Source organism: Tursiops truncatus, chromosome 6, assembly GCF_011762595.2.
Source record: "Tursiops truncatus isolate mTurTru1 chromosome 6, mTurTru1.mat.Y, whole genome shotgun sequence".
Taxonomy (NCBI): Eukaryota; Metazoa; Chordata; class Mammalia; order Artiodactyla; family Delphinidae; genus Tursiops; species Tursiops truncatus.
The window spans coordinates 84,125,827-84,153,506 of NC_047039.1; the positions used below are offsets into that span (position 1 = coordinate 84,125,827).

General features: G+C 42.5%; 1 protein-coding gene across 1 annotated transcript in view; it reads left to right on the forward strand.

Annotated features, from left to right (window-relative positions):
- The first annotated feature begins 6,775 nt into the window (after positions 1 to 6,775).
- TMEFF1 (transmembrane protein with EGF like and two follistatin like domains 1) overlaps positions 6,776 to 27,680 on the forward strand; it is a 97,575-nt gene continuing 76,670 nt past the window's right edge. The window contains exon 1 of the mRNA XM_019949111.3: positions 6,776 to 7,400. Coding sequence (XP_019804670.1) covers positions 7,205 to 7,400 — 196 coding nt within the window. The 5' untranslated portion in view covers positions 6,776 to 7,204. The remainder of the gene's footprint in view (positions 7,401 to 27,680) is intronic.

Sequence of the window (27,680 nt, forward strand, 5' to 3'; positions counted from 1 at the left end):
TTATTTGCTTATTATGCCACTACTACCTCTAGCCAATTACTTATTGAATACTTACAATGTACTAAGCATTGTTCAAAGCACTTTACCTGTGCAAACCCATTTTATCCTTACAACAACCCTATGAAGTAAGTAAAAATTCTGTTTCCATGTTACAGATTATGAAACTGAGGTCCAGAGAATTGAAGTAACTTATCCAAGGTCATTAAACTAGCAAGTGGCAGAGTCAAGATGCAAAACCAGATGCTTTGGTTCCAGAGCGTACACTCTTAATTACTATGCTATACCTCTTACTACAATTTATGTGTGATTGTCTTTGTCAGAGAAGCTATTTCTTTGGTACAATCCTTTATGAGTTAAACCCTTGGAGAAATTTTTGAATTGCATCTGAAAATTTCCATTTGCTGAAAGATGGAGAAAATCTTCATTCTGTATTCAGCGCAATACTGAACAACTGAATGACAAGAAGACCTGCAGGCAAAACCCAGAGATACCTCTTCAGTCTCTCTACCCACTCACAGGGACTGTTTGGGTGAGAAGCCTTTCATATTGACAGAATTATAGTGCTGAAGTCTCTTCTCCTCAGGCAGAGTAAGGCTACTCTTTGAATTCCTACAGCACTTTTTTGTTCAGACGTCTGTAACCCTGGCCTCCTTGGCTTCTGCCCATCTACAGAATTGAGGACCATTAAGGCCATGTGGGTAACAAGAACGGTGCCTTCAACTGGAGTTGTAATTACAAGCAATGTAATCACAATAATCCCTGCATGTAATCACAAGAAGCCCCAACAAAAGTCTCCTGACGCGCTGGCAGGGGGCTCAGGATGACTTGTGCACACCCCTTGGTGGGTGTACTATTAGTGGTGCCAGTCTTTGCTCCATCTTGTATCGGGTGATGATGCCTCTCCACCTGCTCATGCTTGTGATGTGGTGGGGCTTTGGAGTCAGATGGGGCCAGGTGACTCCAACTTCCTAGCTTTGTTGTTTAGGTAGGTTACTTAACCTCATGAGCCTCGGTTTCCTCATCTATAAAATGCAACTAATACCCACCAGCAGGGTAGGTGGGAAAATCAGTGACAACAAATAGGAAGTGCCTGGCAGTACCCGGGATGTAGCAGGTCTTCAGTGAATTATAGTTACTATTGTCATGGCTCAACCCAACAATTATTCTCTTCCACCAATATTATTATGGGGTCTCTCCGACTAGACTAAGTTCTGTGAGAAGCAGAGACTTTGTTTTGTTCAGTGTTGTTTCTCAGCATCTAGAACAGTGCATAGGCCATAGTAGGTGCTCAGTAAATATTTGTTGAATGAAGTTTAAAGCCGGTTGATCTTGTTCTCTGTCCCCACTATGCTGGCCAGCATTCAGACCCTCTTGTTCACAGGCCCTTTGCTCTGATGTTCCCTCTGCCTGGAACAATCCTTCTTCACCTAGTTAACTCCTACTCATCCTCCTGATCTTAGCACAAGTATCAGTCTTTCAGATTTTGACCTTCCCTTTCATAGCCTCTGTCAACATTGTTGCAATTTTACTTTTTTTTTTTTTGGCGGTACGCGGACCTCTCACTGTTGTGGCCTCTCCTGTTGCGGAGCACAGGCTCTGGAAGCGCAGGCTCAGCGGCCATGGCTCACGGGCCCAGCCGCTCCGCGGCATGTGGGATCCTTCCGGACCGGGCACGAACCCGTGTCCCCTGCATCAGCAGGCAGACTCTCAACCACTGCGCCACCAGGGAAGCCCCGCAATTTTCCTTTTATTCGTATAACTGTTTGATTAATATTTGACAGTAAACTTCATAAGGACAGGGACCAGATCTGTTGTACCCATCACTGTATTTTCGGGGACTAGAAGTAGACTTTCGGTATAAATTTGCTGAATGAATGAATGACTTTATCCACTCTTTCCATTTTTTTTTGTTTTGTTTTGTTTTTTGTTTTGGTTGTTACTGTTGTTTTTGATGCTTGTGGGATCTCAGTTCCCCCACCAGGGACTGAACCCAGGCCACGGCAGTAAAAGCCCAAAATCCTAACCATTAGGCCACTAGGGAACTTCCCACTTTTTTCATTTTTTAAAAAGACCCCCCCTTCTCTAGGAAGTGGGTTCCAATTTCTTGAGTTGGGTCAGAGGTCAGTCCCAGGCTTGCACTGGGGCTGCACCATAAATCATTCCAGTGTTCCTGGACTGAACTCAAGTACTGTGATCCTCTCCTACCAGGGCCGATTTGTCAGTCCCAGAGTTCTCATTACTGCTTATCAGGGCTTCATTATGCAGCTAGACCCTCCAGCAGGAGATCCAGCAAGGCCAGAATTCTGGCTGGGTTGGGAGTGTGAAGTAGGATTTGCCACTTACTCCTCCTCTCCGCCCCCACTCTATGTCTGTTTGGTGTTTATCACACTGAGTTGTAATGATTAATTTTTAGATGTACGCCCTCCCCCTCCCCCAGCAAGGAAGGACTCTCTCTTTCTCCCAGAGGCTATTGTGATGCCTAGCATGCAGCGGATGCTCACAAAGATTTCCTGAAGGAATGCAATGTTTTCCATGAATGAAGCTTTACTGGGGACAAAAACCAACTCACAGGAGAGGGCACTACCTATGGCTTTTTTTTTTTTTAAACCTGAGCCAATAAATCTCTTTTAGTTTAAGTTAATTTGGGTAGTGTTTGTTTTCTATTACTTGGAACTGAAAACATGCTGATAGAGCATAACTAATGGTGTTCAAGTATGGGATCTCTGGTAGATTATTGTTGAAAAATATTCATTACATAGTCACTCCTTCTTACCTCCATAAAAAGAATAGACTCCTCTACCCCTTTGTCTTTGGGCTCAGCTATGAGACTTGCTTTAGCCAGTGGGATGTTAGCAGACATGTACAAACAGGGGTGTGAAAAGTGCTTGCACAATTGGGCATGCCCCTTGTACCACTACCACCTCCATAAAAAGAGGTTCCCCCAGGTAGCTTCTGCCCTTTCAGCTGGGACCCCAAAGTGAATATTCCTGGAGAAGATCAGAACTCAACCTGTACACAGGAGCCAAGACAAGCTGAACCTGTAGTTTAGAGCAGAGCCATCCAGCCAGGCCTATAGTCAACCCCCAGCCCTATGAGCAATGAGTGTTTACTACAGTACATTGCTGACATTTTGTGGTTGTTTGTTATGGAGCAATAACTAACTAATAAGGTTAGCCCAGGGGGTTCCAAACTGGCAGTGTACGTGAATTACTTAGAGAACTTTAAAATAAATAAGGGATACTTGAGCTTCCCCCAGAATGTCTGGAGTGGTATTCAGAAATCTATATTCTTTTAAAATTCTCTGGGTGGTTTTTATGTAGTAAGTCCCCCACTCTTTTGTTATCTGACATTTTGGGGTCACCAATATTAAAGCATGTGATGGGGGTTCTATTAAACAACCACTAAGATTTTTTTAATTTGGGAGGTTGGGATTGACATATATACACTAATATGTATAAAACAGATAACTAAGAACCTGCTTATAAAAAAATAAAATAAAATTCAAATAAAAAAAGCAATAAAAAAAGAATTTTATTGAGTTATAGTTGATTTACAATATGAGTTTCAGGTGTACCACATATGGATTCAAAATTTTTATAGATTATACTCCATTTAAAGTTGTTATAAAATGTTGGCTATACTCCCTGTGCTGTACAATATATCCTTGTAGCTTATTTATTTTATACATGGTAGTTTGTACCTCTTAAGATCTTTTTTTGTCTCTGAGACTGGATGATTGAAGTCAGAGAACTCCTGTTTCTGAAGTACAATCCTTTCCAGTTTGAAAACTTTTGAGAAATCTGTGTTGAATTTTTCTTAGCTGATTTGGAGAAAGATGCAGAAGTAAATTAGCTGTGATTTATGGCCATAGTTGTTTTGTTTTTTTTTAATTTTTTATTTTTATTTATTTTATTTATTTATTTATTTATTTTTTTGCGGTATGCGGGCCTCTCACCGCCGTGGCCCCTCCCGCCGCGGAGCACAGGCTCCGTACGCGCAGGCCCAGCAGCCATGGCCCACGGGCCCAGCCGCTCCGCGGCACGCGGGATCCTCCCGGACCGGGGCACGAACCCGCGTCCCCTGCATCGGCAGGCGGACTCTCAACCACTGCGCCACCAGGGGAGCCCAAGAGTTTTGTTTTTTATTTAAGGATTGTCTCCTCTTAGTATTTCTGCCTGGGCTATGGTTAGCAGTCATATGAAAATTAAAAGCAGAAGACTGGGGCTGGGTGAGTCAAAACACATGGCAGGAAAAAAAAATCACTGGTGAGGTCAAGTTTAGGGGAGAAGCTGCTGAAGGAGTGGTCTGAGAGGAGCCTTCAGCTGTGGCTTAGCAATTAGGAACCTGAGATCACACCTGATGCAGAAGCCAGTTGAAGTTTAGCTGAATAATTGCCATGCCACTGCCCAGTTTAGAGGTTCGAGGCAATCTTAATAAAATGTTACAAATGTGAATTTATATAAAAAGCATGAAAAAAGTATGATTTAAAAGAAAATAGCTTTTTAAAGTTATAACAATAAAAATTTTCATTGACAAAAATTCGAAAAATATAGAAAAGTATAAAGAACAGGAATTTTTTTTTATAGTTTTTTTTTTTTTTAATTTTATTTATTTATTTTTGGCTGTGTTGGGTCTTCGTTTCTCTGCGAGGGCTTCTCTAGTTGCGGCAAGTGGGGGCCACTCTAAATCGCTGTGCGCGGGCCTCTCACTACTGCAGCCTCTCTTGTTGCAGAGCACAGGCTCCAGACGCACAGGCTCAGTAATTGTGGCTCACGGGCCTAGTTGCTCCATGGCATGTGAGATCTTCCCAAACCAGGGCTTGAACCCGTGTCCCCTGCATTGGCAGGCAGATTCTCAACCACTGCACCAGCAGGGAAGCCCCCAGAACAGGAATCTTTTATTCATAAGCCCACCTTTCAGAGATAACCACTGCTAATATATTGCTGTGTATTCTTCTGAACTTTTTTCCTATGGATGTGTACACACACATGCCTATTTCAGAAAAATAGGATTTTCTTATACATACTCATTAGTATCATTTTTTTCCATGTCAGTAAACACTAACCAATCATCACTGTTAAAACTGCATAATACTCCATCGTACAAAGAGGTACCATACTGGGACTTACCTGGTGGCACAGTGGTTAAGAATCCACCTGCCAATGCAGGGGACATGAGTTCAATCCCTGGTCCGGGAAGATCCCACATGCTGCGGAGCAACTAAGCCTGTGCGCCACAACTACTGAGCCTGCGCTCTGGAGCCCACGAGCCACAGCCATTGAGCCCGCGCGCCTAGAGCCCATGCTCTGCCACAAGAGAAGCCACCGCAATGAGAAGCCCGTGCACCGCAATGAAGAGTAGCCCTCGCGTAGCAACGAAGACCCAACGCAGCCAAAAATAAAGAAAGAAATAATTAAAAAAAAAAAAAAAAAGAGGTACCATACTTTAGTTCCCACAGATGGATATTTAGAGTACATTTACTATTATAAAAAGGCTGTGGTGGATATCCACACAGACATTTTGTGTACTTGTCCAGTTATTTCTTTAGGCAAAATTCCAATATGTGTAATTGCTAGATTAAAGGATAAGCATTTTAAAGGTTTTGATACATAGTCGAATTGCCCTCCTCAAACATATAAATTAATAATGTTAGGTTTTGTCATTTCTTTTAACTCGTTAGTCATCAACAGGAAAAAAAAGTTTTGTAAGTTTAATCTGCCTTTTACTAGTAGTGGGTTTAAGTATCTTTTCATATACTTATTGTCTGTATTTTATGTGAATAAGACATTAGCTTCCCATTTTTCTACTGTGTCAACTTTTTCCTTCTGATTTATATTAAACATATTGTCTCCTATTTATATTGAAGACATTATCCCTAATGTGGCTTTGCTTGTAGTGGCTTTCCACACATTAAAAAATTTTATGAGTCAAATTTATCAGTTTTTCAATGAGATTTTAAAATTCCTTCTGAGGTGAGAGGCAGCATAATAGAATGAAAAAAGTAGAGGAATTTCAAACAATTCAGTCCATACTCTTACTGCCTGTGGCTGGGTCTCATTTTGCACGATGTGGTAGGAAGAGCACTGGATTGGGAGTCATCACTTTACCTCTCTGGGTCTCAACTTCCTCCTTTGTAGAATGGGGATGAGAATGAAAACTCCCTTGCAGGCTGTAAAAAAGAACTGGAGGGGATTCATGTAAAGTACGTTGCCCAGGTCTTGTATGTAGCAAATCCTATCTAAATATTAGCTATTATTAGGGGGAGAGGGCAGTATAGAATTTAAAAAACTATTTTAAATTCATTTGGTGTTTGTGGGAATAGGGTAGGGATGAGGATCCGAGTACTTTAGCCATTTATCCCCATCTCTAAGAACTACAAAGCTGGAGTCAGAACTTGAATTCCAATTCTGGGGTCCTGCCCGTTTCCTCGTAGGTGACCTTGTACAAGTCACCTTCACTTCTCCGCGGCTCAGTTTCTTCACCTAGAAAATAGCTATATCATAGACCACCTGCCCTTTTGCTGGGCCAAAGAAACGCTTCAAAAATGCTCACAAAGGGCGGCAAAAACGTCTGTTAGGGTAATGCTTTCGGAGCCTCCACGGCGCCCGCCAGCCCCACGTGGCCGGACCGAAGGGCGACAGCACCTCCCACCCCCCTCGCTCCCGCCCCGCCGCAGGAACAATAGCTCCCCCGGAGGCGGCGCCGGCCGCGGGCGGGGGCGGAGCTGCCGGCGCGAGCGCTGGGGGTGTGCGCGGGGCGGGGTCGTAGCCACCCCTCCCGCCGGCGGCTCTGTCACGCTCCCCTCACCGGGCGGGCCGGGGTCTTTGTGACGCGGCGGCGACGGCTGCGGACACAAAGGGAAGGCAAGCAGGCGAGCGAGGGGCTGGGCCTGCCCCCGCCCCGCGACCCCCGCCCCACGACCCCCTCCCGCCGCGCGCGCGCCCGCTCGTCCCCCGGCCTCGGTCTCCCCGGCGCGGGCTCGAACCCTCGCGCGCACCCGTCCCGACCCTCCGACTCCGTCCCGAGCGCGGCGGGCCAGGGCCTGGCGGGCGCTGCGGGTGGGGCGGGGATGCTGGGGGACTGCTACCGGGCGCAGCGGCGCGGCTGGTAGTTGGCGCCGAGGCAGCGGCGGGGCTCCCGGCGCGCGGCTGGATGCCCGGGGCCTGCGCTTCCCTGCGCTTCCCGCCGTCCAGGGGCGCCAGTCATGGGCGCCGCGGCCGCTGAGGCGCCGCTCCGGCTGCCGGCCGCGCCCCCGCTCGCCTTCTGCTGCTACACGTCGGTGCTTCTGCTTTTCGCTTTCTCTCTGCCCGGGAGCCGCGCGTCCAACCAGCCCCCGGGTGGCGGAGGCGGCGGCGGCGGGGACTGTCCCGGCGGCAAAGGCAAGAGCATCAACTGCTCAGGTAGGACTGGCCGGAGCGCGCCCCTGCGGCCCCTCCCTCCCTCCGCTCCCGCTGCCGCCTCCCTGCAGGTCCCCGCGACCCGGCTGGGCCGGGCCCGGGCGTGGGGGTCCCGGGAGCTGGGCCGAGGGTGAGCGAGGGCGCGGGGCAGGGCGCAAGCGCGCGGTGCGGGCTTGGGGACCGGCGTGGGGCCGGGGAGTGGCTGTGCGTGAGTCCGTGTGTGCCGGGTGGCTGGGCGCGGGCGGCCGGGAGTGTTGGGAGGAGGTGAGGCCCGGCCGGCGAAGGGGAGGCAGCGGCCGGGGCCCCCGGTGTGATCGTGGGTGTACACGCGGGAGCGCGTGTTTGTGTTGTGAAGGCTCAGGGGAGGGAGGGCGGCCCCAGGCAGGGATTTTCTGTGTGTATGTGTGACGGTGAGGGGCCAGGGGAGTGAACGTGAGCTGGGGAGATTCCTTCTTCGGGCACTCGGGTCTCAGAGGGGTCGTGTGGGTAAAGGGAACGGGTGGCCCAGAGGACGCAGATTGACCAAGTAGAGTGATAGTGGATGTGTGTGTCTTTTGGGTTGAGAGGTGGGCGCTCGGAGCTTGTAGTGACCCCGGGTCTATGGATATGAGCAGGGAAGGTCCTGGGGCCCGGGAAGTGACCCTCTGCTTTTGTGTGTTGCGCTGGGTGAAGCCAGGAGCTCAGAGATGTGCCGGGGGTATGCACTGAAGAGGAAGGGTGCGGGTCCTGGGGTGAACCTCGTTTGTGTCGATTCAGAGGGAGGGTAGCTAGGGAATCATCCTGTGTAGGATTTGGCTAACAGAAAGAGGCAGTTAGGTCTCAGGGAGTGCCTCTGTGTAGCAAGGTGTGAGCCTGGTTAAGGTGGTGTGGAAAGAGGGAAGCGGTTCCGAGGGAGTGATCGTGTGCGTGCGTTTGTCTGCTTTGCGGGAGGGCCTGGAGGTTGGCAGCCACGGGAGCACGGGAGTGACCTCTCCCCTCTCTCCAAGGCCGTCTGCACCCCCGCAGCTGCTGGAAACAAAGAGCCTGCTGGGGACGAGACTGTGGAGGAGGGTATCCTGGCCGTGAAGTTCCCTTTTCCTTTCACAATGGGTCCCAGAGGAGCCCTGGGGCAAGGAGAGGCTTCCAGGTCTCATTTAGGGGTGGGTAGGTCCTCCTGGAGCTGGCCTGGCAGATGCTAGTGATCGTAAGCCACAGCCTTGCTAACTTGCCCTTTTATCAGTTCTCATTCTCCACTTGTCTTCTTTGAACCAAGGGTGGGAGAAGCAGCATGGGGGGTGGGGGAGAGGGGGAAAGAGAGGGTGGACAGGCCACAGGGAATCCGGGTAGTCTGCCTGCCAGACAACCTTTGTACCCAAAGGGCTCTTGAAGGGGCATTTTTTTGGGGGGAGTGAGGAGGGAGCCAGAGGGCCTCAGCACAGATGCTTATGCTACCCTGCATGAAGAAAACCTTTGGCCTGCTGTTAAGGTTTGAAGGTCTAAAATTCTTTTAATAATTTTCATAATGACATGTTTTATGATCGGGGAGGGGTTAGCATAGTAAACAACAGTGTGTCCATTAAAACTTTTCCACCCATGAAATAACTTTTACTTTATTTTTCTAATTAAAAAAAAACTTTATTTTTGGCTGTGTTGGGTCTTCGTTGCTGCGTGTGGGCTTTCTCTAGTTGGGGCGCACGGGCTTCTCTTGTTGCAGAGCACTGGCTCTAGGTGGACGGGTTTCAGTAATAGTGGCACGCGGGCTCAGTAGTTGTGGCTCGCGGGCTCTAGAGCGCAGGCTCAGTGGTTGTGGCGCACAGGCTTAGTTGCTCCACAGCATCTGGGATCTTCCCCGACCAGGGCTCGAACCCATGTCCCCTGCACTGGCAAGCAGATTCTTAACCACTGCGCCACCAGGGAAGTCCCTATTTTTCTAACGTTAAGTGGAATATGGGATGATATTTTAACCATTAATCACACTTTAATGGTTAAAAATAAAAGTCATTTGTATATTAGAGTGCCTTTTTGTAACAAATACTGGTTATCAAACTAGTAAGTGATCACACCATGTCATATTTTATGGGCTAATGTGCTGTGGTTATTTGTTCTTGCTGAGATAATTTGTCCTTAGCAAAATAAAGTGTGTATTGACGGATGTTTTTGTGTATGCATTCTAACTCTTTATGGATAGTACAAGTTTTAAGAAAGGACATACAGGGCTGGAAACCCACAGGGTGTGGAAAAAAGGGACTGATTTGGGGATTTTGGCCCTTGCTAAGCAACTGTGTGATTCGGAGCAAGTTACTTAATTCTTCTTAGTTTCCTCTTTTATTAAAAGAGGGATTTGGATTTAATAATATCTGAGTCTTCTTTCAAGGGTATATTGATATTTTGATATATATAACAGTAAATTAGGCTCATCAAATAAAAGGTTTCCTAATGCTAAGATATACTTGAATAACTGGGTCTAAAGCTAGAGTTTTAACTAAATGATATTTGTAGATTCTTGTCATAACTCTTTCTAGGATGAAGACCTGGGAATGATTCATATGAAAAATAAAATTTTAAAAAATAAATTTATTTATTTTTGGCTGCGTTGGGTCTTCAGTGCTGTGTGTGGGCTTTCTCTAGTTGCGGCGAGAGGGGGCTGCTCTTTTTTTTTTAATAAATTTATTTTATTTATTTATTTTTGGCTGCATTGGGTCTTCGTTGCTGCATGCGGGCTTTCTCTAGTTGCAGCGAGTGGGGGCTACTCTTCGTTGCGGTGAGCAGGCTTCTCATTGCAGCGGCTTCTCTTGCTGCAGAGCAGGGGCTCTAGGCACATGGGCTTCAGTAGTTGTAGCACGCGGGCTTAGTAGTTGTGGCTTGCGGGCTCTAGAGTGCAGGCTCAGTAGTTGTGGCGCACGGGCTTAGTTGCTCCATGGCATGTGGGATCTTCCTGGACCAAGGCTCGAACCCGTGTCCCCTGCATTGGCAGGCGGATTCTTAACCACTGCGCCACCAGGGAAGCCCCGGGGCTGCTCTTCATTGCGGTGTGCGGGCTTCTCATTGCAGTGGCTTCTCTTGTTGCGGAGCACGGGCTCTAGGTGCATGGGCTTCGGTAGTTGTGGCATGTGGGCTCAGTAGTTGTGGCTCACGGGTTCTAGAGCACAGGCTCAGTGGTTGTGGTGCACGGGCTTGGTTGCTCTGTGGCACGTGGGATCTTCCCGGACCAGGGCTCGAACCCGTGTTCCCTGCACTGGCAGGTGGATTATTAACCACTGTGCCACCAGGGAAGCCCCGGAAAATAAATTTTTTTAAGTTGATTAATTAGAGAGCTATAATACTCCAGTCTGAACATAGGCATCTATTAATGCAGGTTGAGATTGTGCATAGATTTTTTTAGTAGCTTTTATTACCTAGGTATTTTCCACAAAGTTTACTCCTTTACATGTTTGAGTTTTAAAATCTAAATGCTGGCCTTGACTCCCTGTTGATTTTCATTTTGGGTTTTGGACCGTCATTTCAACCTACTCTGACCTTTCTGAAGCCTGATTCTGTCTGGCTGTGTAAGTTGGGTCACTCACAGCTTTGTGGCCCTTGTAAATGTGAAGAGCAGATCTGTGGCTTTATTAAATTAATAGAAGTTGTCTAGATTGTGGAAAAGAATGGAACTATGTGATATTTTACTGCTGACTTGCTTCTAAATCGGTTGATGTTGATACATTAATCAACCAGATGTTCAGCCAGCTATGCATCCTCCTAGTTGCATTTGACAGATTTTTGAGCTTCTGCTGTTCAACATTTTCCCGTTTTGTTCGCCAGCCTATCATTAAAAGATTCTGTCAGATTGTCTTGTTTGAATCAGTATATATATATGTCTGTATCATCCATTTTCCATTTTAGTAATCATATCAAAAAGCAAATGTCATATAGTCTGCCTTAATCAAGAGCACATGGTGGCCTTTTCTTTTTATTGTGTTCAAAAACTTATTTACCCATTCTAGAGTTTTTCAGTGGATATGTGGCAACTTCACTTATGGATTTTCTTTCTGGATTTCCATTTCTCCTTTTTTGAAAATTGAGAATGCATTCTCTCATTTCTGGTCTTCTGGCACCTTGTCAAGACAGCTTAGATAATCAGCAGTCAGATCTTAAAGTTTTTTCAGTACCATGGAGTATGATTTGTTTGGATCAGAAAGCAAATTCTTTTGAACTAGCTCTCTATTCCATTACTGTCCACTTTCCATGCCACTTACCTTAGATGTTAGCTTTGTTTTATCAGAGTTCTACCTTTCCTAGTTTGAAGATCTCTATTCCATTACTGTCCACTTTCCATGCCACTTACCTTAGATGTTAGCTTTGTTTTATCAGAGTTCTACCTTTCCTAGTTTGAAGATCATGCTCTTTGGAGAAGATTACGTAAACAAAGAAGAAACTGAAAGGATCTGTATTATCCCTGTTACTTCTTGATATTACAACATCTTCCCTAAGCAGTGGGCCCTTTGTTTATCTCTTCTTGTTCTAAACCAGACTTAAAAAAAAATTGTCCTCTGTCTCAGTTCTCCACTCATTGTGGACTTTATACTTATTGTTTTGATTTTATCTTTTTATTTGTACTTATTCTTTTAAAAATCTAACTTATCAGAAAGCTCCATGTTCATCCAAAGAGAAAAAAGTCTGGAAATACAGGATTTATGTGAAGAAAAATGAACCTTGAACCCAGGAGACCAGGTAACCTTAGACATGCCCCCCCCTTTTCATTTATAATGTGGAGATAATGATAATAGTCTTTTTTGGCTCTAGGGTGTTAGAGAAGAAAAAATGAGGCTAAACATGTGAGACATAGATGTCTTAGGGAATGGGGTTAAAGAGAAAGAAAAACATTCAGAGAGACCAACAAGCTGCACTGGTGAGAGACGTAAGGTGGAGAATTTGAAGTAGGTTTTTAAAATGTCACGGGAATTAGAAGTGGATCCTCTGGATTGTGGTGGTGGTAAGGATGATATAAATGGATGATATAAACTTCAGATTAAGAGAAGTGCCTCGTTGAGAAATTAAGGAAACACTCCCATTTACCATCACATCAAAAAGAATAAAATACCTAGGAATAAACCTACCTAAGGAGGCAAAACATCTGTATTCCAAAAACTGTAAGACGCTGATGAAAGAAATTGAAATGACACAACAGATGGAAAGATATACCGTGTTCTTGGACTGGAAGAATCAATGTTGTTAAAATGACCATACTGGGACTTCCCTGGTGGCACAGTGATTAAGAATCCGCCTGCCAATGCAGGAGACACGGGTTCGATCCCTGGTCTGGGAAGATCCCACATGTTGTGGAGCAGCTAAGCTCGTACGCCACAGCTACTGAGCCTGCACTCTAGAGCCCGTGAGCCACAACTACTGAAGCCCACGTGCCTAGAGCACGTGCTCTGCAGCAAGAGAAGCCACCGCAATGAGAAGCACATGCACCACAACGAAGAGTAGCCCCCACTTGCCACAACTAGAGAAAGCCTGCACACAGCAACGAAGACCCAATGCAGCCAAAAATAAATAAATTAAAAAATAAATAAATAAAATGACCATACTGTCCAAGGCAATCTACAGATTCAGTGCAATCCCTATCAAGTTACCAATGGCATTTTTCATAGAAATAGAACAAAAAATTTTTAAATCTGTATGGAAACACAAAAGACCCTGAATAACCAAAGCAATGTTGAGAAAGAAGGGCGGTGCTGGAGGAATTATGCTCCCTGACTTCAGGCTATACTACAAAGCTACGATAATCAAAACAGTATGGTACTGGCACAAAAACAGACATATAGATCAATGGAACAGGATACAAAGCCCAGAAATAAACCTATGCACTTATGGTCAAATAATCTATGACAAAGGCAAGAATATACAATGGAGAAAAGACAATCTCTTCAATAAGTGGTGCTGGGAAAACTGCACAGCTATGTGTAAAAGAATGAAATTGGAGGGAATTCCCTGGTGGTCATAGTTAGGACTTGGCACTTTCACTGCCGGGGCCCAAGTTTGATACCTGGTCAGGGAACTAAGATCCTGCAAGCTGTGTGGCATGGCAAAAAATAAACAAACAAACAAACAAATAAATAAGAGAATGAAATTAGAACATTCTCTAACCCCATGTACAAAAGTAAACTAAAAATGGATTAAAGACCTAAATGTAAGACCAGATACTATAAAACTCATAGAGAAAAACATAGGCAGAATACTCTTTGACATAAATTTGAAGCAATATTTTTTTGGATCCATCTCCTAGAGTAATGGAAATAAAAACAAAAATAAACAAATGGGACCTAACAGAAGTGCCTTGTTAGTGGCAATTCAGGATTTTGGGGAATAAAAAGTGAATTTTTCCTAATTAGTATAAAATCTTGATCAGGACACTTCTAGCTCCCTGGTATGTAATATGTGGGTGTTTATTAACTTATTTAGTGAAACTTGATTGAATACCTGCCTAGTATAACCTAATATACTAGATATTAAGGGAATATATGAGAGGTCATCTCTGCCTTCAAGGGCCTTATGTTCCAACAGAGGTGGTTAGTTAGCCTCTTATAAATATACACAGGAAATTTCTATTTACTAGACCTGGGCTTTCTCCCTCTTCCCTCCACCCCACTCAAAAGTAAGCATTTATTGAACACTGACAGCATTGGAATTTTTTTTTTTTTTGTAGCATTGGAATTTTTAAAAGGTGTACAGTTAAGTGATTTTTAGTATAGTCACAAAGTTGTACAATCATCACCACTATCTAATTCCAAGACATTTCACCCCAAAAAGAAATCCCACACCTATTAACAGTGATTCCATGTTCCTCTTTCCCCCCAGCCCTTAGCAACTACTAATCTTATTTCTGACGTTATGGATCTGCCTATTTTGGACGTTGCATATAGATGGAATCATACAGTATGTGGCCTTTTGTGATTGGCTTCTTTCACTTAGCCTGACATTTTCAGGAGTCATCCATGTTGTAGCATGTATCAGAACTTTATTCATTTTTATGGTTGAGTAATATTCCACAGTATGGATGTATATGGCACATTTTGGTTTTCTGTCAGTTGATGGACATTTGGGTTGTTTACTCTTTTTGGCTTTATGAAAAATGCTGCTGTGAACTTTCATGTACAAGTCTTTGTGTGGACATATGTTTTCAATTTTCTTGTTTAACTCTAACATTTTGAGGAACTAGCAAACTTTCTTAAAGGAGCTGCAACCATTTTAGATTTTCCCCAGCACTGTATGAGGGTTCCAATTTCTCCACATCCTCTCCAACACTTGTTATTGTCTTTTTGATTATCGTCATCTTAGTTGGAGTCCTAGTTGAAGTTGTGGATCAATGTGGTTTCGATTTGCATTTCCCTAATGACATTGAGCACATTTTTATATGCGTAACGGCCATTTATATATCTTGTTTGGAAGAATGTCTATTCAGATCCTTTGCTGGGCTTGATTTTAACTTTCTGTATTAAACATTCCCTTAGTAAACCATACTGTCCAAATCCCACAGCACACAGATGCTCCAGGGGTAGGTTAACTCTGGTTTGTCTGTGTATCATTTGATTTCTCTGCTTACCAAGAATCAGTTGTGTTTGTTCTCAGATTTACTTATACCACTGGTAGTTGTGAGTATAAATTAGTAAATATTACTCAAATAGATGAAATGTGAATGCACGAGGAATTGTTTTTATGCATTGCTTTGGAAAGACTTGATAAAGGCATGAAGCTGAAAGAATTGCCTTTCAATGAATTACATTGTGGTAAAGACAGCTTGAAACAGATTGGGGAAACCTTATAAATCTCTGGAAGGACTCTGCTCCTAGCAAACTTTGCAAGTATTTTAAAGTCCCGTTCTACTGTAAAAGAGAGGAAAACGGACATTGTAGATAACGGACTATGAGTGTGGTTTATCCAAGGAAGGGGGGGCTGCATTTGGCAGACCCAGAGGTCTTGATGGCACATGGGGAAATGAATGTACATTTATATGTTTAAAGTTAAAAATGGCTATAATTATGTGTCATTTTAAAAAATGATTCCTTGCTCTACCTGACTTTTATGATTAATTCATCAGTGAGAGTTTCCACTATGCAAGGTGCCCTAAGGAAGATACAGATACAGTGTTGAGGGAATGAATAATTCTGATTTCTAGGCATCAAAACAACACTTTCTCTGAATAAGTGGCACTCTAGCTGGGTTTTACAGGCAGAATGTGAGCCTGAAACACCAGCCCCACTTTTGCCTGAGGCCTTTGCTGTTGATGTTCCTTTTGCTTGGAACCTTCTTGTCCCAGTTGTTTATCCCCTCATCTCCTTCACGTCTTTAACATCACTTGCAAAATGATGCCCTAAAATTGCACGCTTTTCCACCTTCCACCCCTTCTGCCCCTCTTCCACTTGAATCCTCATTTATGTTTTCTTCCTGCTCCAAAGCACCTTTTCCTGTGTGACCTGTTATACATGTTACTTATTCTCTGACTCCTCTGTGTAGATCCATGAGGGCAGGGATTTTTGTCTGTTTCTTTCACTGCTGTGTTATCTGTGCCTAGAACTGTGTCTGGCACAAAATTAGATGCCCATCTCATACATTTTTTAAAATTAATTAATTAATTTTTGGCTGTGTTGGGTCTTTGTTTCTGCGCACGGACTTTCTCTAGTTGAGGCGAGCGGGGTCTACTCTTCGTTGCAGTGCGCGGGCTTCTCATTGCGGTGGCTTCTCTTGTTGCGGAGCATGGGCTCTAGGGCGTGCAGGCTTCAGTGGTTGTGGCATGCAGGCTCAGTAGTTGTGGCTCACGGGCTCTAGAGCACAGGCTCAGTAGTTGTGGCGCACGGGCTTAGCTGCTCTGCGGCATGTGGGATCTTCCTGGACCAGGACTCAAACCCGTGTCCCCTGCATTGGCAGGCGGATTCTAAACCACTGTGCCACCAGGGAAGCCCCCCATCTCATATTTATTTGTGGAATTAATGACTGAATGAACGTAGAAACTGAGAAGAGTTGGAAGGGGTATTCTCTGGGCCATGGGAATGCTGTTGGAAAAGGTACAAAGATGTGACAGTGAGGGGAATATTTGGGGATACTGGGATGTGGGGATTAAGGCAGGAGGTGAGTCGCACAACTGCCACCATGTTAGAGGAAGGCCTTGAAGGCTGAGCTGAAGGTTTGGCACTTGCTCTGAAGACAAAGGGAAACTTAAAGGATTCGAGTGACATTGTGGTTTTAGAAAACAAAGTCTGGAATTGTTGAAGATGAAAGGGAGAAGGGAAGAGACTGGGAGCATGGTGAAAGATAACAGTAGTGGAAATGGGGAGAACTCAGAGGACTTGTTTGGCCTGCACTGTATTTTTAAAAATTGCATTGGTTGTTAACCATTAAAAATCTTGAGGTGTCACTTAAAAATCTGGATTGTGGTCTGCCCTTCTAAACTTGGAGGTATTGGTAACAGTAGGCTCCTGCCACGTGGCAAAAATCCTCCAGAGTTGTCTAGTGGGGCATCAGCTGTTCACTTTGTTAGTCCCTACCCAGCCATCCTTTCATTGACCTTTTTCTCCCTTAGCTTCTGGATCATCTGCCATAGGAGGCGGGATGAACTGTGATGCTCTTGATTTGGGATGGAGAGCCTGTTTGGAGGAGGGTCAAATTGGTGTGTATTCCTTCCCTCATTCCTGTTACTCACCATCACCAACTTAAATGCAAATCCTTATTTCTGCAGTTTCAAACCCTTACCATCTGAGCACCTCTCCTGCCTGTACTCCTTGCAACTTCTGCTGCACTGTTCTTTTATTTTTTTTAACATCTTTGTTGGAGTATAATTGCTTTACAATGGTGTGTTAGTTTCTGCTTTATAACAAAGTGAATCAGCTATACGTATACATACATCCCCATATCTCCTCCCTCTTGCGTCTCCCTCCCACCCTCCCTATCCCACCCCTCTAGGTGGTCACAAAGCACCAAACTGATCTCCCTGTGCTATGCGGCTGCTTCCCACTAGCTATCTATTTTACATTTGGTAGTATATATGTCCATGCCACTCTCTCACTTCGTCCTAGCTTATCCTTCCCCTTCCCCGTGTCCTCAAGTCCATTCTCTACTTCTGTGTCTTTATTCCTGTCCTGCCCCTAGGTTCTTCAGAACCATTTTTTTTTGTTAGATTCCATATATATGTTTTAGCATACGGTATTTGTTTTTTTCTTTCTGACTTACTTCACTCTGTATGACAGACTCTGGGTCCATCCACCTCACTACAAATAGCTCAAATTTGTTTCTTTTTATGGCTGAGTAATATTCCATTGTATATATGTGCCGCATCTTCTTTATCCATTGATCTGTCGATGGACATTTAGGTTGCTTCCATGTCTTGGCTATTGTAAATAGTGCTGCAATGAACATTGTGGTACATACTCTTGTTGAATTATGGTTTTCTCAGGGTATATGCCCAGTAGTGGGATTGCTGGGTCATAATGGTAGTTCTATTTTTAGTTTTTTAAGGAACCTTCATACTGTTCTCCATAGTGGCTGTATCAATTTACATTTCCACCCACAGTGCTGCACTCTGTTCTTTTCCTTCTCAACCTTTGCCTTGAATCCACCTCCTACCTCTTCGTATTTGAAAGCTACCCTGCTATCTCTGACTATACGATTTTCCTTGAAACACTCTCTAATGATATTTTTATCATATTTAGTTTTCCTTTATTAATTTTATATCTTAGTTTTAGTACTTCCTCTTTTTCAACTTTCCCTTTTTTTTCTTTCTAAATTCTTGAGGTGGAAACAGATCATTGTTTTTCTTTTCCCTTAAGACCACAGGCATTTTTGATAACATTCCTTTCATCATTGTTGTAAAATTTATGAATTTAGATATGTTACAGATAGATTGTTTTTTGGTTTTGCATTATGGTCTAAGAATGTGTCATAGAATTTCTAGGTTTTCACATTAAAACTGGCTGTGTCTCTGCGTTCTAGTATGAGAACACATTTTATGAAATATACCTCAGAAAATAAAGTGTTATTTCCTTGGCTTCTTAGTCTCCTATTATATAACTTTTTTTAAAAAATTAATTAATTTATTTAGTTATTTTTTGCTGCGTTGGGTCTTCGTTGCTGCACGCGGGCTTTCTTTTTTCTAGTTGTGGCGAGCGGGGGCCACTCTTCCCCGCAGTGCGTGGGCCTCTCACTGCGGTGGCCTCTCCCGTTGCGGAGCATGGGCTCTAGGCGTCCGCGCTTCATTAGTTGTGGCACGTGGGCTCAGCAGTCGTGGCTCACGGACTCTAGAGCGCAGGCTCAGTAGTTGTGGTGCATGGGCTTAGTTGCTCCGTGGCATGTGGGATCCTCCCGGACTAGGGCTTGAACACGTGTCCCCTGCATTGGCAGGCGGACTGTTAACCACTGCGCCACCAGGGAAGTCTTCCTATTATATAACTATTAATTTTACTTAAACTTAAAAATTTTTTTTGAATTTTAAACTTTGAGGTAAGTTGATGTAGTATACCCAGGTTTCCCAGTTAAGGTTTCACCACATTTGCTCTATCATAGTCTCTTTCTGTATCTAAGTCTATCTATCTCTATGTATGTATATCTCTATCTACCTTACATCTATATCTATATTATATCTATATCTATGTATCTAAATCTTTCTTTTCTGAACCTGACTCTGCCAAGTTGGCTCCTACCAAGGGAAATGGTTTAATTTATGCTTTATATCAGTTCTGTACTTTTAATTCTTTGTGTAGTTGTCTATTGTTAATGAAACATTGAAGCCTCCAGTTATGATACGGGTTTATTTTTCACAATTTTTCTTATATTTTTGTTATTCTGTTAGGGACATATACATTGTATAGTTTTTGTTTCATTTTTTGTTGTACTTTTTATTTTTGTGCAAGGCAGATTTAAAGAATCTCCTGAAGTCATAATGTTGCCCATTCCTTTTTGGATTTGTGTTTGTTTTTTAGTTTTTAAGTGTTGGGATTTGTTTCCTAATGTATGTGTAGACCATTCTGCTTTCATAGGTATTCAGCCCGTTTACATTAAGTGAAGTAATTATGATATTTGTGCTACCCTCCATGATCATGATTATCTTTTAAAATGTAAAATCCAGTTGTTTTTAGTATAGCCGCAAGGTTGTGCAACCATCACCACAATCAATTTTGGAACTTTTTTGTCCTCCCCAAAAGAGACCTCATATTCTTTAGCAGTCACTCCCCAAACCCCACTCCCACAGCCCTAGGCAACCACTAATCTATCTTTTGCTGTAGATTTGCCAAGTTTAGACATTGCATATAAGTGGAATCATATAATATGTGGCCTTTGGTGATTGGCTTCTTTCACTTAGCATAATGTTTTCAGGGTTCATCCATGTCATAGCATGTTTCAGAATTTCATTCCTCTTTATGACCAAATAATAGTTCATTGTATGGATAATACCACATTCTGTTTATCCATTCATCACCTGATGGACATTTGGTTTGTTTCTACTTTTGAGCTATTATGAATAATGCCGCTATGAACATTCATGCACACGTTTTTGTGTGCACATATGTTTTCAGTTTTCTTGGGTACATACCTAGGAGCAGAATTGCTGGGTCACATGGTAAGTCTATGTTTAACATTTTGAGGAACTGCCAAACTGTTTTCCGAAGTGGCTGCACCATTTTACATTTTCACCAGCAATGTCTGAGGGTTCTAATTTCTCCATATTCTGGCCAATACTTGTTATTGTCTTTTTTATTATAACCAACCATCTTTTAAGTTCATATATGTTATCCCTCATTTCTCCTATATATGTGATTTCTCTAATGGCGTGTAAATTTTCAATTAAAAAATTAATTAATTTTTGGCTGTGTTGGGTCTTCGTTTCTGTGCAAGGGCTTTCTCTAGTTGCGGCAAGTGGGGGCCACTCTTCATCGCGGTGCATGGGCTTCTCACTATCGCGGCCTCTCTTGTTGGGAGCACAGGCTTCAGACGCGCAGGATCAGTAGTTGTGGCTCATGCGCCTAGTTGTTCAATGGCATGTGGGATCCTCCCAGACCAGGGCTCGAACCCGTGTCCCCTGCATTGGCAGGCGGGCTCTCAACCACTGCGCCACCAGGGAAGCCCTCAATTTTGTAAAAGCTGAATTGGGAGATAATGTCAACCCATTTACCTCCTCCTTCCCTCTCCCCCCTTTTTTACATTATTAGAAACATTGTTTTAGCAGAACTATTTTCATTATTCTTACTATTAATTCCATCATTAGCTTCTCTCATGGGAGAAACGAAGCATTTAGGATTTTGCATATTTTTCTTCTCATGCACTTTGAAATTCTATGTTTAAATCTTAAAACTCCCTCAGTATTTGCTTTTAGTTTATTAGATGATTTACTGTTAATCTTTTGTTACTATTTGAATCTATTTCCTTTTTACAAGTGTCATGTATTTTTCATGGCTCAGTAGTTTCATCAGTCTTTGAATTCTAAAGTTCTTAACATATTCTTCTGCCTTCAGAAACTTTTCAGCCATGGCGCCATTTTTCTCATTTTTGTGCAAATATTCTGAGTCTTTCTTTTCCATGGTTTAAAAAAAAAAAGCAAAGAAAAGAAAAATAAAAGGAAAAAAAAACCCCACACCTTTTTTCTTTGTTATAAAGGCAGTATTTGTTTGATATAAGAAATTTGAGGAATATGGAAAAATGTAAAGAAGAAGTCTGTGATGATTGCCATTCTCCTCTGCAGTATCGTAATGTTTATGCTGAAACGATTTCAATTTATACCAGAAAAAGTTTGAACTTTTTCCTTGATATGCGTGTTTGCTTTGGCATATGCTGTTTAACCTGGAGCCACTATTGTTCACAGGACAGATCTTTTGGAATTTTTCAGTTTACCTTATTTTGCCTTGTCAGCTTTCGTATAATACTGTTTTACAAGTGAATCTAAACTGCTGTTATTTCTATTTCAATTCTGTTGTTTCTAGCCTTATTGTATATTTAGATCCTCTATTGTTCACAAGTCAGCTCAGTCTTTGTTTAGTGTCTTGTGTTCATTTTTTCATAGTTTTTTTCACTTTAAAGTAGTTTGAGATATTTTTTAGGTGGTGCCATTATGTTTACCATTGTTTCCTTCTCCATGTTCAGACCATAAGTGCTTCCTAATTACCATTTAATTAAACTTAGTTTTAAAAAAATTATTCACTATTTTATAACAGTTTACCATGGTTTAAGGTTGTGGTTGTATCAGAGTTTCTGTCCCACAGGGGAGAAGTAACCTTTACAGTTTCCAGTGGTCTTTTGTAAAGATGTCATTTAATCTTTGCAACCCTCAGAGGAGTGATTATTATACCCATTTTTACTCTAGGGAACTGGGATTTCTCAGAGAGATTTAGTGTTGGCCAAGATTATATAGTTACTTAATCAAATAATCAAAACTCTGAATCTGGAACTCTTTCTAATGCACCAGAGTTTGTGAAGTCCTTTTAAAGTTCTCTTTTAGAATAGTTAATATCAGTTTCTTCCGTGCCAACTTGCAGGTTGTTTTGTAGATTTCTGTCCTTGTGGGTGACTTCTGGTTTCTGGCTACCTCCCATTCCATTTGGTATTGCAGACACTAAGGAATAATGGTTTGAAATAGAGCCAGAGATGGGAATTCCCTGGCGGTCCAGTAGTTAGGACTCAGTACTTTCACTGCCGTGGGCCCAGGTTCGATCCCTGGTCAGGGAACTAAGATTCCACAAGCCATGTGGAGCGGCCAAAAAAAGAAAAAAGAAATAGAACCAGAGGGTGTTTTTTTGTATTTAGATTTATTTATTGATATTTTAAATTTTTTGATGGAGGAAATACACTGAATATACATGCAGAATTTTAAAATACTTATGTAAACATGTATATGTTGCAAAATATAAATTGCATTATAACTATATAGTTTCTTTATTTTTCTTTATTTTTTTGGCTGCATTGGGTCTTAGCTGTGGCATGCAGGATCTTCGTTGAAGCATGTGGGATCTTTCATTGCGGCAAGGGCTCTTCGTTGTGGTGCGTGGGCTTCCTTCTAGTTGCGGTGTGTGGGTTTTCTCTCTCTAGTTGTAGTGCGCGGGCTCCAGAGCTCACAGGCTCTGTAGTTTGAGGCATGCAGGCTCTAGTTGAGGCGCGAGGGCTCAGCAGTTGTGGCGTGCTGGCTTAGTTGCCCTGCAGCATGTGGGATGATGTTAGTTCCCCGACCAGGGATCCAATCCGCCTCCCCTGAATTAGAAGGCGGATTCTTTACCACTGGACCACCAGGGAAGTCCCTATATAATTTTATAACCTGCTTTTTTTCACTTCATAATGGATTTTGGTCTTTCCATATCAGTGTATGTGTTTCTGCTGCATACTTTTATGGCTGCATAATATTTCATCAATAACTTATTTAATTAATTCCCAACGTATGGACACTTAGGTTTTTTTCCACTTTGCTGCTATAAAAAAAAAAGCTGATGTTACCAATCTTGTACCTACGTTTTTATACGTTTTGTCTTCTATCCCTATCATCATTTCCTAGGAATAGAATTGTGGGGTTAAGGCATAGAGACAATTAAAATTTCCATGTATACAGCCATATTATCCTGTGAGAGGTTCTGCCAATTTATACTGGTATAGTTGGTTTGAGTGCTCATTTTCCACACCTTCTCCAGAGCTGGTGTTAATAAAAAAATAATAGCAAACACTTAACATAGCACTTATGACGTGTCATGCACTGCTCTCAGTGCTTTCCCTATCTTTATTTAATCCTTCATCAACATTGTGAGATGGGTACTGTTATTGTCCCTAGTGTTATTGTCCCCATTTTACAGATGAGGGAACGGAGGCACAGAGTGGTAAATTACTAAGGTGTCACATAGCTGATAAGTGATAGAGCCAGGATACTGATCTAGGAGGTCTGATTCTAGGGTCTGCCTCTTAAACACTGAATTATAATGCCTGTTCATTTTTTTTTTTAATTTAGGTAACGTGATTATTTTTTCTGATTCTTAAACTTTTAAATTTTTTATTGAGATATAAATTCACATAACATAAAACTCACCATTTTATACAATTCAGTGTTTTTTTTAATATATTCAGTTATGCAACCATCACCACTATTTACTATTTAATTACAAAGCATTTCCATTGCCCCCCAAAAGAATTTCCATACCTATTAACAGTCCCAATACTCTTCTGTCCCTGTCCCCTGGCAACCATATAGGACTTCAGTTTATATATCTGTGAGAGTGAAGCACACAGGTTTGCCAAGCTAGTGAGAAATAGTAAGGGAGAGAGTGTTGAAGTTCGAGATCTTTGAAAGGGCTAGAAAGACCCTGGGTACCATTAATACCCAGCTCAAGATCTAGGTATTTCTTTCTGATCCTGCAATAGACTGTCCTCCCCATCACCTTGCCTGAAGCATACTGACATAGAGGAATTTAGAATTGAAGTAGGCAGCAGGGAGTGATTGTAGGTGTTGGGGTAGAGGATTGACATGATCAAAGTGGTGTTTAACAAAGGGTGGTTTGGCAGTAGTGTGCGGAATGGGATGAAAAGTATTGGAGTCAGATAATTATGTGGCACATGTGAATTTCCTTCGTTAAATATAGCTTAGAGAACTTTTAGTCATCTCTGCTGTGGATGCTGTTTAATATTAATGTAAACTGCTTTTGGTTTTATATCATGAAGTATGAGTGTAGTTTATTTTCCCCCTCATATCTTTATAGCAGAAAATCAGTAATGTAATATGGTTAATTTAGTAAACAAGTTGAAGAGAATTTAATTCCTAATTCATCTCATTTGCTGAGACTGAAGTCAACATTTTTTTAAAAAATAAATTTATTTATTTATGGCTGCATTGATGTTCGTTGCTGCACACGGGCTTTCTCTAGTTGTGGTGCACGGGCTTCTCATTGCAGTGGCCTCCCCTGCTACAGAGCACAGGCTCTAAGGCTCTAGGGCACCCAGGCTTCAATAGCTGTGGCACGTGGGCTCAGTAGCTGTGACGCATGGGCCCAGTCGCTCCGTGGCATGTGGGATCTTCCCGGACCAGGGCTCGAACCCGAGTCCCCTGCATTGGCAGGCGGGCTCCCAACCACTGCACCACCAGGGAAGTCCCTGAAGTCAACATTTCCTAGATAGATCTGTTGTTTGATTTTCAATGATTTGTGTCATTAAAGGTATCTCTCAAACTGGTCTGGGGAAAGAGAAGAAGTGAATCTTTGTTGTATACCTACTTGTTCTAGGTACTGTTGCTTTTTAATACATTATCTCATCTAATCATTACAATACCTAGGGAAGGTGGTATACTCTACAATGTTAAGCACCAACATGTGAACCTGGCCCGTATTGACCCCCAAACTCACACTTTGTCCATTGTATGGCAAGCTGTCTCTGGGGTTGTTTGAAATCACATTGAGTCTTTTCCCCCATTAAATATAACTGGTATAGAAACTTCTAAAGAGAAAAAATCATCCATGTTCAACTGGTGCAAACACAGCCCCTGTTAACCAACTTTTGTTTTTTCCTGGCTGGATTTTCCTATATGTGTTTTATTTATTTATTTTTTTTGCTGTACGTGGGCCTCTCACTGCTGTGGCCTCTCCCGTTGCAGAGCACAGGCTCTGGACGCGCAGGCTCAGCGGCCATGGCTCACGGGCCCAGGCACTCCGTGGCATGTGGGATCTTCTCGGACCAGGGCACGAACCCGTGTCCCCTGCATCGACAGGCGGACTCTCAACCACTGCGCCACCAGGGAAGCCCCTTATATGTGTTTTTTATACATTAGCTTGGTGTATGTGTATAGCTTTGTCTTCTGCCTTTTCACTTGACATTCATCAGCTATTTCCACATTGCTATATAATATATACAACCTTTTAAACAGCTGTTTAATGTTCCATGGCTGTGTCACACCATTTCCTGGTGATATTTTAATGTTTAAATATTTAAACATTAAATATTCTTAATATTTCCACTGTTTTCAGTGTAGAGATCATGGAACTGTCTTGTAGGCAGTTGGATATGGGATCGTGAACAAGCTGGAGTGTTTTTGGGAGTGAAAACATCCTACAGGGGTCCTGTAAGACTGGATTGGTATGCAGGTTTTCCCAAATACTATAAACATCTAGAGAATGAGAATAAACCCATTGACATTTTCTTAAGAACGACGTACAGAGTTTGAACATGTCCTGGAGGGGAGTCAATAAGGAATCAACTGGCGATGAACTGAAAATTTCCACGTGTTGATAAGTACTTAAAGAATACTTATTGTTAAGTATTATTTATTCATTTATAGGACTTTGCCCAACAATGCTCTGAAGGCTGGAAATAGCATTGGCAAAAGCAGATGGAAGTGGCTTAATAAGGTTGGGGAAAAGCAACTGGAGACTTGAGTGGTGGGAGTGCATGAGAATGCTGAGAGAGAAGAAGTAAAATGAGATATCACAATGGGATGGCTGAGGGCAGAATATTTTTATATATAGTAGGAGCCATCTTGTCTCAGTGCTTTAAGATTCTGGTAGTTGGTTAATCAAAGTTTTTTAAGTGTGGAGTGACAAAATAATTCATAAATGCATGTAGCGTTTTAACTTAAAAATATATATTTATTAAACAGTATTTTGAAAGAGGTCCCAGAATTTTTCTTTGAGAAGAGCTGGAATTTCCCCTTTCTTGAATAAACTAGATTCATAATGCATTGAGTACACATTCCAGTTCTAACGTCTTTAAAAAGGAACTTAAAGACTTGTGGATACAAAAATCTAGGTTTTTATCTTGCCTACACCTAAGGCAATAGCTATTTGTAAAAAGCAACTCATCTTAAGTCTTTCTGTAGAATTCAATTTTGCTTTCATAGAAACAATTTATTTTCACTCTTATGAAGAGTTGAAACCACAGAATTACAATAACAAATACAGTTGGCATACACAAGCTGTATAACATACATAACTGACTCTTGAAGCACAAGAGCTGCTCTCCTGGTTGGAGCTAAAGTACTCGTGAATGTTCTAGAGAGAGAGTGACCTAGTAGCCTTGAGGATTCATTGAGCCATGGGCATTGGTTTGTATGTTTTACAGAGAAAGGCACACTTTGGTTAATCTGGAGAGTTGATTAAATTGGGAATAAATTCTAAGAGTGACATGGACTGAGCAGTAAGAGAAGGGAAAAGAAGTGATTAAAAGGGAAGTGGTCAGAGAGTTGGGGGGATAATCAAGATGATTCGTTTGGAAGGGGAGGCCAGGTGTGTCAATTGCTGTAGAAAGGTCAAGAAAAGAGTTGTAAGACTAAGAAAAAAGGTATGGATCTTTAGAGTAGAGGTCATGTTGACCTTTGATAGAGTTTTGATATGAAGGGGGAAGAAGCCAGGCTTTCTAGAGGTTAAGACATTATTAAAGGAGGGGCACCCACTCTGAGCCAGGACTTGACATAAACTTGGAGGCAGTATATTTAGGTCCTCCTATTGAAATGAAAAACAGCTGTAGTAATGTGCAGAGATCTTGCAGATTGCTGCTTATTTGACTTACTTTCTTTGTAATGATTGTGTTAGAGAATTAAATGTAAAGCCTTTCATTTTATCTTTTATAGTGGATCTAACCCGGGGGTGATTTTGTTCCCTAGGGGATGTTTTGTAATGTTGAGACATTTTTGGTTGTTACAGCTGATCCTACTGGCGTCTAGTGAGTGGAGGTCAGGGATGTTGCTGAACATCCTGCAGTGAACAGGATGGCCCCCGCCCCCAACAAAGAAGTAGCTAACCCAAAATGTCAGTAGTGCCGAGACTGAGAAGCCCTCAATTCTGTCGTAACATTTCCAAAGTGAATTCACTTTTGGCTCCTGTAATTTCTAGCTAACTCATAAGATCCTCCAACTACCTTCTGTTTAATTGGAACGGTGGTAGGAAAGTCACATCATTCTGGAGTGCTAATAGGTCTCATTTTGAACTGCAGCCTGAACCTAGTTAGTGCTGCCAAAAGTTGGGGATTCTGGCAGTTCAGGCTCACAGTAAGTAGGGTTCCTTCACTTACTGTGTATTGTTCCCCAGCTTTGAAATGTTAATGAGAATTGAGACAAGTTTTACATTTAGAGAATTATATGTCTGGCACATTTGTAACCAGAGCAAAGTGTTTCTGTTTTGAGCCACTCTGCTGAGTGATTCCTTGTGTAAAATATTTCTATTTGGAGAACTGAGTTTTGAGGGCCTTAGAAATGGCTCATCCTTTTTGCTGAATTTCCATTTTGGGCTCAGGAAGGCAGGTGTGTAATTATCATCATCACTGACAGGTAGTAGAGTGCCCTCTTGATGCCTGGTACTGAACAGAATACTTGAAAAGAAGTAACAT